Genomic DNA, 16,784 nt, shown 5'->3' with positions numbered 1-16,784 from the left:
AGTGGTAGTAATAATAATAGTAAAATGGCAAGCATACAAAATTAGCAACAACGTGTTTATGGCCTTTTTCCGCGGGACTACTACTCAGGCTTAGTTCTGGCCCACCCACTGATTTATCTGACTGAGACCCCCACCCCCTCCTTCCTGTTCCCGATTGATAATGTATAAAAGGAGGGGGAGGGGGTGGCCCCCCCTATGTGTCTATTTTATTCTCTTGCTCTTCCTGCAAAGTCGTTTCCTGCTCTTCTTTCTTTCTTTCTTCTTTCCACACCTCGCTCGTTTTGCTTGTAAACCCATCAGCAGCATATACCAACACCACCACCACCACCACCAGTAACCACATCGATGATGACTTCGCATACCAAACGTGTTCAATTCTCATGCCAGGTCGAGCTGGTCAGCACCTTTGCAAACGAAGAATACGGTAACGATCTCTCTCTCTCTCTCTCTATCCACTCTTCCCCACAGCTTATTCACGGTCATACAAATATTTGTTTGTTGCACCACCCTTCCATAACGCAGTGCCCACCCACCCGCAGACACTAATTCTTTGTTTTCATTCACAGATCGAACAGCACAGGAAGTGGCGAAATTGACATACCACGACATGTTTGAGCTCCTTACACTCAAATCGGAAATACGACGACAGATGGAGGAGCTGCGGAATGAGCAGGCAGCAAACAGTGACAGTGACGAGGAAAGCAACACAACCGCAGAAGAAAAGGACCAGCCATCATCATCATCATCATCCTTGTCGTCATCGTCGCTGCCACTGCCGCCGTCGTCTGACGAGGACGGACAGCAGCAACAGCAGCAGCCACAGCACACTATACCCCCCTGCGACATTTGCGCCTGAATCCCTCTGTCATCGTCTCCTCCTCCCCGTCGCCGTATACATACTACTACTCATACCATTATTACCAAAACCACCACCACCACCACCACTGCCATGACCATCATATCTGACTCTTCCACCGCCTCTTGTACACATACCAGCACCATCGTCTACCCTCTAGCCATTCTCCATCACTCATGTTTTTTGTCTTGTATGCACAGTTTATTAATCAAAATTTCGTCTAATATAAAATATCATACTCTACTGCATTTTTTGTGTCTCTTCTGCTTTATTTTTACACTTTGGCAAATGTGTCCGCTCGAATTTCCTAATTTAGACGCCGTTATTTGTTATCAGTGAGATCATGGTCTGCACAACCCTACTTGCAGATACTGCACACGAAAATAAAGAAAGCAAGAACGAGCATTAATTCCGGTTTTGGGTCACAGACAGTTCTTCTCTCTCCATACACACACACACACACACACACACACACACAGCGAAGCCCACTATGCCCTACCATCAATGCCGGGGTCTTGGATCTTGCTGTCCAGCTCAGCATGCAGCAGTCGCTTCAGTTGATTCACCAAGACCCCAATGCGTGCCCACGCGCGGAACTTTATCCATCCGTCCTGGCCCACTTTGAGGCCCCGCCCGAAATGATCAATGTCCACACGACCGCCAAAAAACAGAACTGCATACGAGGGCACCTCCATGCCATCGCGGATAAACACCTTGCTCGTCTCGATGCGCGAAAAGTAGGTCAGAAACGAGCTGTTGTAGCTGTTGCAGCCAAACAGGATCGACGATGGATGCAGAAACACACGGCCTACATACATAAGACAGCATCAACAGCAGCAGAAAGAGAACGAAACAACAATAACAACAGGTGATTAGCGATTGCCCCCTTCTGAAAGGCGCACAGTGAGCGTGTGCAATGTTACACCAGAGATATTTCAGCATATTACCATCCTCCTTGGTGAAGAACTTGATTTCCCTCGCCTCTTTTTCCCGCTCCACCGTGCCACTGAGCACCTTGTCATACTTGGCGTCCGGCATCCGAATCTTCGCCACGTTCGGATTCAGCCCTCCAAAGACAATGCTTTTGACAAGGTTCACGTTGCCATGGTTGCGGTTGTACGCATCCCCGCATCGCCTGTCATAGAAACCAATATCCGCCAGCGCATCCGCATACTGTCGTCTGAGCGATCCGATCTCGGACAGCGTTGCAAACGACAGAAAGTTCTCCTCGCAGAACCGCCGGGCCTCACGCATCCCCCCGCCTTTTCCTCCTCCCTTCACAATCTGATGCCATCTCTCATAGGCGTTCATGTCGGTGATCCAGTCGCTTTTGCTGCCCAGCGCAAACCGTTCGCGACATTGCCTTGCTTCTTCCCGTCTCTCCATGGGCGCCGTAAACGGCGACTTGAGTGACATGATCGAGGCGATCGTCAAGATCGAGTCCAGGCAGCTGAATATTGACCCCATCAGCAGCATTTTGCCGATTCGCAAGTCAGCAGGGATGGATGCCTAGTGTATCAGAGCCAATGTTGTTTTTAGAATTATTTCGGAATGAGCTCACCCCCCCTCCTCCTCCTCCCCCTTCGTCGCAACTCCTTCTCTCGTCCTTTTCCTCCCTTTGACTTTCTCTTTACATCGAGCCATTTGGGGGAGGAGTCATGTAATGTGTGTTGGGGGGGGGAAGTGGGTTTGAGGGGCTATAAAGTGTGTGAGAGGGATCATGACAAGGCTGAGAGCGATCATTATGGACTTACCATGTGCTTTCCAAGTGGCGTAAGCTCGCCGCGGGGACTTGTCTCGATGGCATCCACGGCTTGTAGGGTACGGATAGCACTCTCAAGCGCAGCCACCGACGGCGGATCGATCGCATTGCCCAGAAAGCTCTTGACATCAAACTCGCCCATGGATTTGACCTGCAGACACAGCTGCTCCAATGGAGTGCGCAGCAGTTCCGGCACCTGTTGCGCATGCATCTTGCGCGCCTCGGTGTCTCTGCTAAAGATCTTGTAGCATTCTCCGGGCCGAGTACGGCCAGCACGACCGCGCCTCTGTTTGCAGGACGCTCTCGACGCCCACGTCTCGACAAGGCGCATCATGCTGTTGGATGGATCGTATTGCGTTTCCTTCACACGCCCCGCATCAATCACGTAAACAACGCCATCAATTGTGATGGATGTTTCTGCCACATTGGTGGCAACCACAATCTTGCACACCTCTGGCGACACTTTTTTGAATACGCTGGTTTGCTCCTGAGGGGACAAGTTTGCATGCAGTGGAAGGATCGCATATCTCTCAGTAGCGGAAGATCGCGGTAACAATGCACCCTGCAAGGCTTCAACACAACGCCTGATCTCCATGGCACCTGTGTACATTGTAACAGATTAAGAATACGTGTCTTCAACATAAAAGTTTCTTCGTGGATGCATCAGCTTACCAGGCATGAAGACCAAAATAGCTGGCTGCGCACCATGATCGATCCGTACAGTTCCGTTCTCCACAATATGTTTCACTACGTGCGTAATCAAATCGTAATCTATCTTGTCTTGATTGCGATAACGCGCCATCGTTTGCACCGTTTGTTCGTCGTAGCCTTCATCCAGCAGCTGCAGCTGCCACTGTGCCCATTGACTTCCCTTTTCTCCTTTGTCTACTTGCTTTGGCATCGGCAATCTTGACACGTACGATGTCATGCTGATAACATCCTCCAAGTAGCTAATTAAGGTTGAGTGTTAGTTGCTGTTGTGCAACACGCCGAACAAACAAACAATCACAACAGCGGTTGGAACGACTTACTAATCCTTTACTGGATGCGTAAAGCCAGGGATCTCTATAGCGGGTGCCCCACCAAAGTAGTCTGAAGAAGAAACGTTTCAGGGTCAATATACATGTGTAGGTACATTATACGAGCTGCATAGTTCCAGCGATAAGCTGCCAGGTTATATTACATACCTGCAAATACCTGCTGATTGATAGTTGCACTCATCAAAACGACTTTCAGATCCTTGCGCTTCTTCAGTACTTGCCGAAGTATGATTAGCAAAAAGTCGCTATCAACTGTATGCGTGATTTAGAGTTGTTGGAGTGCGTAGTAGTACATATAATAGCAACAATAACAACATAACCAATTCATTAATTTTGGGAGCTCTTTCATTTTCCTCTCAAACAATGATGCTTGTGATTATTTTACCTGATCGCTCGTGCACTTCGTCGATCAGCACATGACTGATACCTCCCAAGGATGGGTCACTATGCAAGCGTCGCAATAACACACCTGTAGTGACGAATTGAAGTCTTGTTTGGGAAGAGGCCTTTGCACAAAAGTTTTGGTTACACCATTTATGCAATGCATGCAAGAATAAACGTAAGAAAACAAACAAACAAACAAAAGCGTAAATGGCACTTACTTTGGTTTCTCCACGAACAGCATAGCCGACAGAGCCTCCAATCTTTTCACAACGTTCGGCAGCAACACGTTCTAAGTTACCTCAATGTCAGTTTCGCAATCTTCCATCTGGAACTTTCATAAACATACAAGCACGACGCATAGACAGAAAAAGAATATTCTCTTCTCCTTTACCTGCAACACCAATAGCTGCCACTTTGCGAGGCTGGGTACAGATGATATTGCATGTAGATCCGCGGTTGTTCTCTATTTCTGTGTCCAAGATGAACTGGGGTACCTGCGTCGTCTTACCACAACCCGTCTCACCGCAAACAATAGAGACCTGGTTCTCAAGCACCGCTTGAACAACTTTGGGTTGGAAACTCTCTGCTGGCAATTTGCTTCTGACCTTGCCCAGAGGCGCATAAGCATCCGACGCTCGCATCGTATGTAGATCATCCTTGAGTTGCTGAGAGATCTTGGCATGATCTTCTTTTGACAGTCTGTTACGACGCTCTTCTGCACCGTTCTTCCGTCGCTTCTTCTTTTGGGCAGAGGAAGACTGTGGGAGCGCAACGATGGATGCAATACCCTCTGTGATGTCTCGCAATTTTGGTGGATTGGCAATATAGTCATCCACGTGTTCTTGAAGCCACTCGGCGCACATGTACACCATGGGTAATCCCAGGTTCTTTTCTGCTTCAGCAATGACTCCCTTGATAAGAGATAGCTTGAGATAAGACGGCAGCTTGTCGCAGACCACAGTGAATATAGGCAATGTATTCGGATACTGTGAGTCCTTGGCAAAGGTGCTCTCCAGTATAACTGGCACTTGACGTGTCTTGCCACGATGTGTGATGTTGGCATGAAGGCTTATACGAAATTGGAGTCGCTTCTGTTTGTCCTCTTCAGTTAAGAGTTTTTCAAAATTGGAGCCATATATGGATTCCAATGCCACAGCTTCTTCTTGCCATATTGTTTCAAGCTCTTCCGCGTCAACAGCAAGTGCTTCTTCTTGTTGTGTACTTGTTGGCATTGGTTCATCTCCGTGCGCAAGTCGCCATTGGAGAAGTCCAAGTGCTTTCAAATCGTCGTTTTGACACTGTTCCATTGCTTCTTGGCAGATATTAGCCGGGTATCCAAATCCAGTCATCCGCTTGATCAACCAATCGCGACCAAGAGATTGCGTCGTATGTGATATCGTTGTCATGGTAGGTTTGTAGTTGGCATGCATGAACGTCGGTGGGAGATCTAACGCAATTGTAACACAACGTACCACCAACAACTTGGTTAGAATAATTTGGAGACAATCAATAGAACCCCCTCCGAGAGGTTAATCGGATAGAAAATTCTATATACAAACCATCCTCAGGCACATGAAGGCCTATTATCCATAGATAAAACATTGAATATAAGTTATTTAATTAACAGAAACAGATAGTAGCGGGTGGGAAACATAACTTACATAACCAGTCCAATGCCATAGCCATATCACTGCAGTACTCTAATGCTTCATCGACGTGAGAAGGACGGAAGCCCATGCGAACTAAGCCTTCTTCAATTTCTTTGCGTTCCTCGGCAGCTATTGTCGTACCAACCTTATAAACAACAGCACAGTATAACATAAATACGATATGTACACAAATTAAATGAACCATTCTCACACAAAGTAAGACAACGACGTACCGGTTGATAAACTATATTTGACTTTTTCACAACATCTTCGACAAGTTCTCTGTTCTCAGAGCTCATATGCACTGCCGGCAAACTTTCCCAATATTTCCGTAACTTTTCATCCAAAGCCGTGTTACCAGCTCGTCGCTTATTTCTATTATTATCATCATCGTCGTCCTCGAGTTGATCCGCTTTTAAACGCGAAGCCTGTTGTTGGGACAATGGGATAGCAGCATTGGCACTTTCTCTGACAGGCCGTCTATCCATTGCCGACGACGACTTGGTACTGGGAGCCGGAGGCTGAACGCCGAACGGATCAGGTACATACTGCCATGCATTATCTTTTGTTTTCAAACGTTCAAATTGTTGCCAATAATCACGATGTTGTGGTGGTAAAATGCGATACATGGGCATATGCGAATTGATACGATGCAATGCAAACGTGGCTGCCAGATGTCTTGCCTCTATCGCTGTTGGCAGGCATAGATCTTGTGGTGGTGTCAGCGTCACTGTTTGGATTTGTGCTGTCTTTTTGTTGCGTTTGCCGAGTCGAACCGTGCCGATAAATCCTTGTTTTCGTCTCGCCATATCAAACGTCGGCTTTTCCCAGCCTTGCTTTTGACAATGCTCGTGTAAAAGTGAAACGGGTACTTTGCCTGTCCAATCACCAAAGATGGATTTCTAAAGTATACACAGAGGGGCAGAAGGAATTCAGCATTCTTTGGAAAACGATTTCGGAAAAGGATCCTAATTGCTGCGGTAAGGCAGATCATTACAAACCTTTTCAGACGGTTGTTGATCATCGTTGGCATTCTTAGTGTTGTTGCCAACATTACCGCTCTTCACAATATGCTTGCGCCCCGTGTTCTTTTTGCCTTGATTGGCAACAGGAGGCGGTGTTTCGTTCTTTTTCGATTTCTTTGGTGGCATTTATCTTTGCTGATCAAGTAGGCTTTCAAGGCTGTCAGAAACCTAAAACGCTCACTTCAGGGACGTACCGGAGTTCTACGGATCTACAATTCACCGGGTTCGATGGCCATAAAGACAGCTCGTCTTATATCATCAGTGCATGAACTGTGTGAGTACACGAGGGAACCGCTTATCCTCCTTCATGTGACTTAATACATGGAAGAAGACATTGAAGGGATACTGTCCTGGCAACTGTTGGTATGGTTGATCCACCAGCATTAGCTAAGTTGGACGTCAAAACGTCACGACGCAAATCGTGATGCATAAAAGCATTGGTGTGGCATCGAAAAATATATTTCTGTGGTTATGCCAACAGAAAAAATCCGTAAGAAGGGATAAGATATTGTCTTTCATATAGAATGTCCAGTAGACGCGTAACGTACAGAGTACTATACATACTTCATGGTGCACAGGTATCGCCACCGCCGACCCAGATACAACGATAAGAGCACGAGTGTTATCTAAAATTTTTGCCATAGACGACTCCAGTAGCATAATTCAGGAAGCTGCAAGAGTTCACCAATTGTGTAGAAGTGCTGGGTCAAAGAAAAAGTGTGCAAGCCGCAAGGAAAAGCAATCCACATGAAATTCAGTATCACTCATCGGACCGATTTAGACTCCGGACTTTAGACTGATGCGTTGCCTCCCAAGCGTGGGGAAGTATTCTGCTATATTTACTATATTTCTTGTCAAAGCTCGATCGTTCAATGCATGCTTCTGATGCTCCGAGTCCGGAAGCTAGTGGGAAGCATCTCAATATACCGTCAACACGGCTGGATGCCAACATAAATTTTCCACCGTATTTTGATGTAAGCCTCACGCTTTTTTTCACCTCTTGGGTGTTTAACACGAATGGATCGCGCAAAGACGTTGTTATTGATGCCGTCGTTGTCGTCGTTCCCTTCCACCCAACTAAAAAAAAGCTTATGCAAACACTCAACTGACGCGCGTTTTCTTAGACGATTGTTGCTGGTGCGATCGGTGGCGCTTCTGGCGATTTCATGATGCACAGGTATTGTCGATCAGAGTGAGAGGAATATTAAGCAGAGAAATTAACTTCATGTGTACAAATATAGCGTAGATACCGTTAAAACTCGTGTGCAAGGACAACCCCATCACCGACCTTCAAAATACCACAACATGGTGCAAGCATACAGACTCATTTGGAAGGAAGAAGGTGTATTACGAGGACTGTATGCAGGCATTACACCTGCTATGCTCGGATCTCGTGAGTTTTTGTTTTCTTTGTCTTTGTTGAGTATGGGCCTTGAGACTAGGGGTTACCAGAGAGGTCCACTAAACAAGTATAAACATACGTAAACTAAACTTTCAGATGACGTATCTCATGTGTACTGCTTTTAGTTCCTGCGACAACACTTTATTTCAGCGCTTATGAATTTACGAAACGGACTTTGACAGGTTATAATGTGCCAGAAGTGGTTTCTCACTTGACGGCTGGTTCCCTTGGCGACCTTTTGGCATCTGTATTCTACGTCCCTTCTGAAGTCTTGAAAACACGTATGCAACTCCAAGGTCGATATAACAACCCTCATTTTATAAGTGGGTACAACTACCGAGGCACTTGGCATGCAACTAAAGTGGTATGTTTATATACGATATTAGTATAACAATCCTTCGAGGAAATATGGATAGGGTCTATAGAAGGGGATGAATTATATGGATTTTGAAATTGGAGCTTGCATAGTAATGATACTGACACTCTTGTAAATAGATTGTAAAATACGATGGATTCGGTGCATTGTTCCATGGATTCACTGCTACAATTCTTCGCGACGTTCCCTATTCCGCTTTACAGTTTGCATGTTATGGTTAGTCATTGGGCTGTTGGTTGGATTCGATACGGTTAAGGCTACGGACATAGTACTAATCAAGGATGGGGGGGTAAAATAGAACAATTCAAAAAATTCGCTAAAAAGCAGTACGATGGCGAACACTTACCCATCGGCGTTGACTTATTGACGGGTTCGATGGCAGGCGGCCTTGCCGGCGCTATAACAACACCGTTAGATCTTATGAAGACGTTATTACAGACACAGCAAAGCAAGAAGAAAGGCGGATCAGGTTCAAATAACCCACCATCAAGTACCGGTCCCTCAAATAACCAGCAGATGGGGCCGAAGCATTACAGCGGCATTCTCGAAGGCATGATGTGGAACTATAAAAACCATGGGCTGGGCGGCTTATTTAGAGGCGTTGGACCGCGGGTGTTTTGGACCAGTTTGCAGAGCGCCGTCATGTTCGTTATTTATGAACAAATCTTGCATGTGGAAGAAGCATTGCGGAACCGAGGGGAGTGGCCACCCTCTGAGGTAGCAGCAAAGCTTCTTCCAAAATAATCCTGTCAATTGTTTCTTACTTTTTATCTTTTCTCAATTTCATCTGTACAACTGTTTTCTTCTTTGTCATCCCACAACTGCACACATTAACACACGTTTCTTCTTCCTACTACAAATACACACACTCACAATTCCACCCATCTCATTTTATCCCCCTCTTGTAAAAAAACAACACCCTCCCCCTCCCCTGCTAAACCCCATTAAACATCCACAACACGCGCACACACCTTGAATGCATAATTCTTTAGACTACTAGATTCTTCTATGTTCTTGTAAACACTCTTTTCAAGTATAAACAAACCAAACAAACGGTATACATATAGACATGGTATTACAAATTAATGAGGTGATACTACTGCACGCTCCTTCCCCTTGCTCTCCTTTTTAGGTGGCGGTGGTGGCTCTTGTTCCTGGACTTGCTCTTGTACTTCTTCATCGGTATTGCTTTGCTGTTGTCGCTGCTGCTGTTCCTGCAGTCGCACTTGTTGCTGGTCTTCTTTTGCAGTTTCGCCATGGTGACAGATAACACATTGCCATCGATCCTCGCCACTTGACTGTCGCGTTGACTCGAGACATTGTCGATGATAGGCGTGAGTGCAGCGGAATACCATGATATCCCTATTATTCTGTACATCTAGCGGCTGTTCTTTGCCTGACTTTTCGGCATCCGCGTCGTCACCGTCTTTACCAGCATCTTCAATGACCTTAACCTTGCTCTCATCGTTGTCGTCTTCATCATCATCCAGATTCCAAGCCAATGGTTGCTCCAAAAGCGAGATATCGAGGATACCTTCACCGCAGATGTCGCAGACAGCGCGCCGTGGCCGCCATCCTCGTCCTTTACCGCGCACCATATCTTCAACGCCTTTGAAGAGATCTCGGTCAAAAAGTCGATTGGTCATTTCTAGGAGTTTTCCTTCGTATTTGTACGTGTCCAGCATGCTTCGGAAGATATCGCGAAAATCTGCAAAGGTGTTTTCACCTCGTGCCTGAGACTCGATGAGCCTTGACAATAGCCGTGGCAACGATACTTGTGGAGAAGTCGATAGTAGGAGATGCGTTAAGATGGACTGTACCAACGATTTGAAGGACGAGACAATGTGTTGCTGTAACCCTCGTGGTTTAGTTGCTGCGGTCAGCGCATTAAGTACCTCGATTGAAGACTCGACATATGAATCAAGTAGGCGGAACCATAGCGACTCGACATGATCGTCGTGTTCGTCGGCAGCAGAGTGGCTGTTGCTGCTGTTTTCGCATAATCGTGTTCCAACTCGTAGTACGCCATTTAAGCCGATAAGGCAGCTGCTGACAACACCTTGCTCTTCAAACGTCCACACACTCTTGGCATGAGTGTGATCTCGAATTATCTGTAGTATCGCCTCTACTTTTTCTTTTGCTACACTGAGCATCTTCTCCAACGCGCCTTGAGTATTGCCGCTCTTTTCCATAATCCATACCACCGCATCAATGACTTCGTACTCTTCGCAGCTCTTTAGCACAGCGTCTAGATTCACGTCATTCACGAGCTTGGTATTGAGGTAGTCGTATACTCCGGAGGGGTCGAAGCGGCACATAAGCTCGAGATATCGTTCGTGGATGGATGTGCTGACATTAGGTATTGCCGGAGGCGCATACACCTTGTTGGTCGCTGCTGCCTTTTCCATCTCGTCCACGTCTGTAGCTGGTTCTAGTAAGCCGCGAAGGTACAGGAAGACACGTTGATTGGCCGTGTCGTGATACTCCTCGTCGTCGAACTCTTGATCTTCTTCTAACCGACGAACAGCCTCCTCATGGCTGCTGTTAAAAAACGCCTCCACGATCTCAGCTGTTTTCTGTCCGTCTATTTCAACGAACTGTGATATCCGGATCATGAAAATGCTCTTGACTTCGCTTCGCTTCTTGTCATTCAAATCCGATCGTTCATCCAGCAATCGGTACACGGTATCAAAAACTTCTGTCCGTCGTTCATCATCCTTGAGATTCGCCTCTACGAGCTTGCCGTATTTCTTTTCACGTCGATAAACGCTTTCCAAAACTTGCCAGAACCCTGCATCTTCGTAGTAAGAAACCATTTGATCCGGATTCATGGGCTTGTATACTGTGAGCAGACTTTGAACGGCTGCTTGGCGCTCTTGTCGTGTGTTGGGGTCGTGATCGTCAGATAAACGGACAAGAATGTTATGCAGTGTGGTTGGCGGTAATAGGATAAATGTCGTGTACTTGTGAAGATTGGAAGCGATAAACATATAAAGCTGTATTAGGCTTTCGTTTTCGCGATCCACTGTCGTGTTGGTCGAACTCGTTCCGTGGTTGCTGAAAGAGTGCACGGTCGATGCGGATATCGACTGTTTTGGTCGTGGAGGGGGAAGTGGAAGTCCGTTGCCTGAGTGTCCTCCTCCCATGACGTCCAAAAGGGTGTTCACAATGATTTGGCGCGAAATGACCTTTCCTTGCAGATCCTCCTCTAATGTTGAAGTCAAAATATCTTCACCGCCGTTCAGCCATGGATCCTCGAATGCGATCTCCAGTGCTTCTAAGAATTTCTTGGTGCTAAATCGTAGAAGTAGACGTAGGTACGGGTATGTTGGCTCGGACATTTGATCATCGTCGTCCGCAGTTAATACCAGACTACCACCAATTTTTGGCCAGATGACACAGCGTCCGGAGAACACGAAAGAGTAAACAGCGCTTCGTGCTTCGTTTGCTTTTGAAGTAGCCATGGGTAAGCCATCCGGGAATGTCCGTCCTGTGAGGATAAGCTTGAAATAGTCAAACAGCTTTTCTGCACTTTTCCGAGGACTAGTTGTGATCTCCTCTGGCTCGTCTACAACCAACTCCATTGTGCTACCACTAGCAGCACTCGTGAGACGCGTGCGCTCACCGGTGGGATAATGATTGAATTCTTGGGACACGGCAAGCCTTGTGCTCTCATCTTTAATCACGGATCGAATCACTTTGAGCATTTCCACCACAGGGCTGACGTAGTCATCCATGCTTCTGTTCCATACATACATCATTGCTTCATAGAGTCCTTCTCGATGGCAGACGCTTACGATTTGATCGATATCCAGACATTGTGGGTTCACGTGCCAAATAATTTGTTCCAGCTGTGCCAACATGCGTTTGGAACAATAATGGTTCACCAGATCCTTCATGACAGCAGGTGGAATATCCGATACCTTGTCCTGCAGAATATACGGTTCCAAGACTTCGAGGAAGATACCACGCACATCTGACTCGACAAATCGTTCGTAGGCCACATCGAACAAGTACTCCAGATTATCCATCGAGAGACACGCCTTTGTGCATCCAGAGGCAAGGTCTTTGAATAAGACAGCACCACCGCCGCCACCGACGCCATCAGCAGCCTCGTCAGCCATACCTTCGTACGTTCGTGTAGGTGAGAAAGTATAGTTCAGGGATGCATCCAATAGCTCTTTCAGTTTCTCGCCCACCGTGTACTTGCGAGCTTTCTCGTCTTCGGGTAAACCAACAACGGTCTGGGTATATCTGCCGTTGTAGAAGAGTGTCGCAAGCTCAATGCCTTCTAAAAAGTCGCCAGCGCGAACAAGAGCAATTATCCGATCTGCCCAAGACAGCAGTGCACCGATATAAAGTTTGTTCAGTCCCTTTGAAAATTCAAGGGAATATTAACATGTTTGAAGCACGTTGATAAGAGAAACTCTTTCATCAGCAACGTAAACCTCACTTACCAATAAGAAAAGTTTTCCTTTATAGGCCCTTATCGAATGATAGTATGCCATTTCAACAGTCCTGTATGGCGTAAACACGTCATTGATACCAAGACCTGACTGCTGTTGAAGTTGCTGCGTTTGAGCAGGAGCCGTAGTAGTTTCGGTCACCAGGTCGCCCAACGGTGAATTAAAACGATCATGGTAGACAAGTTGTTTGTTTCGAATACTGGCTCTTTCGGTCTCAACCATATTTTTCGGATCAAAGAGTATCATCTCTTCATTGGGTGTTATAAGAACCAAAATCTATGTGCTTGCATAAGTATATTTGGAAAAGAGAGAAAAAGAAGCTCTGTCAGGGGCCCCTAGGAACGTACCTGTCTGTTAATCCATTGCAGACCGACAATCACGTCCCGACATTTGTGTTCGCCATATTTTACAAATTCCAGCTTGCTTCCACGCTTGTTCTTATTACTGCTTGTGTTGCGAGCACCTCGAACCGGCGCATGGGGGCCATCTGGACTCTCGATTCCGACGCGAAGAATAAGTAGATGGTTTCCCCACGAAAAAGCCAGCATAGGATCATTAGGTGCGGTAGTAGGTTTGGCACCCTTATCTATTTGCAAAAGATCATTAACATACTTCTTTATCTCAAGATTTTCATCTTTACTGGCCTAGTAGCTTACCTTTGACGCCAGTTGACTCGCCTGATATATCCGATTTCATCACTGGAAGCCAAGCCAGACATCCCGCGAGATTCTCGCTGGGCGTTTTGTTGCCAAATTGCTCGTCCCTCGTTTCTTGCTGCTGCTGTTGCTGTGATTGTTGTTGCCTGGATTCAGCGTCTGGATGGTCGTTGTTATTCTCGGCGGTCGACGAGGTTGTGATTGCTGGAGCGCCTTTAGGTTTCAAATATTTGTACTGGGTCTGAGGCGTCGGTTTGAGACCAACAATGATCATTTTGTAAGGCGTAAGCAAAGCTACGAGACCAAAATTTTCTGCGGGATGGGCTATTTGACCCAAAGGCAGCGGCTGCATGGCAAACACGGTGCTGGGTCTTCTCGGCTTTGGCATTTCGCCCATGCCTCCATTGTCCAGTCCAGGAAATGAAAGGTTCTGATACCGACCGAGGATACGCGTAGTGTCGACAGCATTTACCATTACAACCTTGTATAATACATGGTAAAAGGCCATGCCCTGGTCGTCTCCTGATACAATATCGGATTTTTTCACACCAACAAATCCGATATGAAGAATCGCTGCTCCTTTAACATGACCTTCTTTTCGTAGCGTTTGTTGTTGTTGATGTTGCTGAGCATTTAATGACTTTGTTGCCTGGCTGGCTGGTATTGGATCGATGATTCGAACTGGATTGGCAGGCTTGTTGATATCCCACACTACAATGTAGCCCTGACTATGGCCAGAAGCGATTGTTGTGTGGTCTGCAGATATTGCCAGAGATGTCACGGAGCCGATCTCCACAGCTATGTTTATGTTTCACATGCTATTTAGTATGCATCTCTTTTTCCCCTCCTCCAGCACTAACATCCACATACCCCGTGCACTGTCGCCCAAAATACACTTTAAGTTTTGCGAATAGTCATACACGAACACCAAACTTCGAGTAGTGCCAATTGCTATTACGCCGCTTACCTAGAAAGAGACAATCGGTGAGCAAGTATTCCCAATTAGAACATTTATTACGATGAAACTTACGGCTACTACTGATACAAGGCCATTATGTCGTCTCATCTCATCAGCATACAATTGATCCGATATCTTTTTAAGGGACGTCCATTTAAATGCCTCCCAAGGTTCGACATCCTCAACATTAAGCGATACAGAAGGTGATCGATCAGAAGCAAATGTACCGAATTCTGAAGATTGTCGAGATACACTTCGGTTATCTTGTTCAGAAGCGGATCGCATGACTACTGCGTTAGTCAGTTTTGCTTGCTGCTCAGCCGATAAGGAGAGAGCTGGATTAGATGAAATTCGTCGAGGCGTTTTGGATGTGATAGCTGAAGGTGTAGGCGAGAATGTTGCTGGTGAAACCGGAGTGCCTGGTGTTGCGCGTGATATATCCGAAGACGATTCCTATTGACAGCGTATAATTAATATCCCAATATGCCTTTCACTAAAATACCATGCAACAGAAAGATGCCGATCAAGAGACTAATAAAACGTACGAAATGATTCAGACTCGAATCGGTCAACATAGTCTCATTATCCTCAGGGTAATATTCTTCATCACCACTATCCACTTCATTCAAAATACTCTCCAGCGTCAAATAGTGTGCTGAATGAAGACAGAAATATATCAATACTTATAACTGACAATCTGGACGAAGCGGTGGGAGCTGGGACGACCAAGAAGTAAGTCACTTACCTCGCTTTACAAATTCTTCGTAGAGGCCTATTTCTTTGCTAATTTCATCCAGTAGATTCATGACTTTATGCTTCTTCTTTTCACCGATCTTATACGCCATGCTGGTATTTTTCACGAGCGGACCGCCGTGTAGGTGGATATTAAGTTCGTCTTGTATTTTGTATAGGTCGCCAAGACGCGATTGGATAATGCCGTCCGCGACGGTTGGTAAATCAAGTTCGGGAATACGTAGCGCATGAAACTTTTGCTCGAGTACGGTCAAGGGTTGGACACCATTGACAAGACGGGTATGATAAGGCACAGCATCGAGAATTCTAGAAAGTGGGTCGGGTTGTGCACGAAAAAATGGTTTTGGCTGTTGATGATGCGAAAACGTTGGCTGTATCGGGGTATTGGGGCTGCATAAATAGTGAGTTGTTATATAAGAAAATGTTATGTCGGTCGGTCCTTCACTCTCTTGCACACTATCACCACGCATACATGTTTTCCTCGCTCCTTCCTCGCACTTTCTTACTACTCACCTCGAGTAGTCGCCCTTGAGACTGGTGGTTGAGCCAAGTGAGTGCGATCGGCGATGGCTCATATAATTTTTGAGAGTAGCGAGATACTTGTCCGCAATTTGCCGATCTTCCAGTGCTGCACGAAGTTCGTCAGGCAGTTCGGCTGTAGCGGTATCAATGTCAATGTCAATGTCAATGTTGTTTAAAAGGTCTTCGTCTTCGTCTTCAGAAGTCTCTTCTAGCACTTCTTTTAACAGCGCATCGTAGTTGTTACGAAACTTTATGGTGTTTGTACTGCTGGTCCGCTCCATGGAAGTAGGTGCGAGATGGTTGTTGTCGGTGTTGGTGCTACTGCTACTACTGCTTTCGCGGTCAAAGTCTTCGACAGACTGTGACCTCGCATCCATTATGGGGGCTTTATGAATCGAGGGCTTGAAGATTAGAAAGTGACTAGGGAACCAAACACAATTACTGCAAGGCCGCTTTTTAATTGAAAAGAAGGAGAGGAAGAAGAAAAGAGTTGCGGTAAAAAAAGTGTTGGTATGGCTGTAGAAGATATGTAGGTGCCGCGCTTGTTCATAAGCAAAAGCGGGCTTCAAAATGCTGGGCAAAGGGGTGCTGTCCTGCGTGAGGCACCTAAAAAGCATCGATAAACATTTGCTAAGCGACATACTGATTTCGTGTCACACACACAGCACACTACAGAAAAACATCAACGCTTTCTTAAAAAACTTGCGTGAGACTGGACAAACGATTATCGTATCTAAACCGTGGTGTTTGACGATCATAATTGTATCACTGTATTGCGGAATATCTCTACTAACTTACAAAAGCTACCGCTTGATGATCAGAAAATGTTAGTAAAACGTAAAATGGTCTAAAAACTTGAAAATAATTAATACCGTTTCTAATTATATATGAAACTGACAGATTAACTATTAAATCCGTATATGCTTCTGCTAATA

General features: G+C 46.0%; 4 protein-coding genes across 4 annotated transcripts; 2 read left to right on the top strand and 2 right to left on the bottom strand.

Annotated features, from left to right (window-relative positions):
- Window positions 1–136: 136 nt before the first annotated feature.
- BDB00DRAFT_857223 (uncharacterized protein) lies at window positions 137–1,099 on the top strand. The gene is made up of 2 exons (XM_053125810.1): window positions 137–424; window positions 567–1,099. The coding sequence occupies exons 1-2, from the start codon at window positions 346–348 to the stop codon at window positions 854–856; spliced, it is 369 nt and encodes a 122-aa protein (XP_052973230.1). The 5' UTR covers window positions 137–345; the 3' UTR covers window positions 857–1,099.
- BDB00DRAFT_161147 (P-loop containing nucleoside triphosphate hydrolase protein) lies at window positions 1,008–6,978 on the bottom strand. Its single transcript, XM_053116285.1, has 14 exons — window positions 6,693–6,978; window positions 5,925–6,593; window positions 5,704–5,836; window positions 5,602–5,622; window positions 4,434–5,489; window positions 4,261–4,331; window positions 4,044–4,164; window positions 3,806–3,910; window positions 3,650–3,710; window positions 3,291–3,568; window positions 2,611–3,218; window positions 1,804–2,365; window positions 1,356–1,664; window positions 1,008–1,227 (listed from the first exon to the last, which is right to left on the bottom strand). Exons 1-14 carry the CDS (start codon window positions 6,840–6,842, stop codon window positions 1,169–1,171), a joined length of 4,203 nt encoding a protein of 1,400 aa, XP_052973229.1. The 5' UTR covers window positions 6,843–6,978; the 3' UTR covers window positions 1,008–1,168.
- Window positions 6,979–7,588: 610 nt separating this feature from the next.
- BDB00DRAFT_879081 (mitochondrial carrier domain-containing protein) lies at window positions 7,589–9,238 on the top strand (the record flags this gene model as incomplete). Its single annotated transcript, XM_053127824.1, has 6 exons — window positions 7,589–7,690; window positions 7,841–7,893; window positions 7,958–8,109; window positions 8,244–8,482; window positions 8,614–8,710; window positions 8,793–9,238. 6 exons carry the CDS (start codon window positions 7,589–7,591, stop codon window positions 9,236–9,238), a joined length of 1,089 nt encoding a protein of 362 aa, XP_052973228.1.
- Window positions 9,239–9,576: 338 nt separating this feature from the next.
- On the bottom strand, window positions 9,577–16,226 carry BDB00DRAFT_879080 (Golgi CORVET complex core vacuolar protein 8-domain-containing protein; the record flags this gene model as incomplete). The annotated part of the gene is made up of 9 exons (XM_053127823.1): window positions 9,577–12,867; window positions 12,952–13,236; window positions 13,308–13,546; window positions 13,617–14,414; window positions 14,487–14,583; window positions 14,647–15,027; window positions 15,120–15,229; window positions 15,320–15,717; window positions 15,841–16,226. The coding sequence occupies 9 exons, from the start codon at window positions 16,224–16,226 to the stop codon at window positions 9,577–9,579; spliced, it is 5,985 nt and encodes a 1,994-aa protein (XP_052973227.1).
- Window positions 16,227–16,784: the final 558 nt, after the last annotated feature.

The sequence above is a fragment of the Zychaea mexicana genome (genome assembly GCF_025766255.1).
Source record: "Zychaea mexicana strain RSA 1403 chromosome Unknown BDB00scaffold_159, whole genome shotgun sequence".
Lineage (NCBI taxonomy): Eukaryota > Fungi > Mucoromycota > Mucoromycetes > Mucorales > Lichtheimiaceae > Zychaea > Zychaea mexicana.
Note: the sequence above shows the minus strand (reverse complement) of the source record. Positions and strands in the feature narration are given on the sequence as shown.

What these genes read in the sequence shown, in the direction of transcription:
- BDB00DRAFT_857223 (XM_053125810.1), top strand. Translation starts at nt 346, where the DNA reads ATGATGACTTCGCATACCAAACGTGTTCAATTCTCATGCCAGGTCGAG. An exon ending in CTTTGCAAACGAAGAATACG is followed by an intron (nt 425 to 566) that starts GTAACGATCTCT and finishes TTTCATTCACAG; the next exon opens with ATCGAACAGCACAGGAAGTG.
- BDB00DRAFT_161147 (XM_053116285.1), bottom strand. Translation starts at nt 6,842, where the DNA reads ATGCCACCAAAGAAATCGAAAAAGAACGAAACACCGCCTCCTGTTGCC. An exon ending in TATGGCATTGGACTGGTTAT is followed by an intron (nt 5,623 to 5,703) that starts GTAAGTTATGTT and finishes TATGGATAATAG; the next exon opens with GCCTTCATGTGCCTGAGGAT. An exon ending in GTTCTTCACCAAGGAGGATG is followed by an intron (nt 1,665 to 1,803) that starts GTAATATGCTGA and finishes TTATGTATGTAG; the next exon opens with GCCGTGTGTTTCTGCATCCA.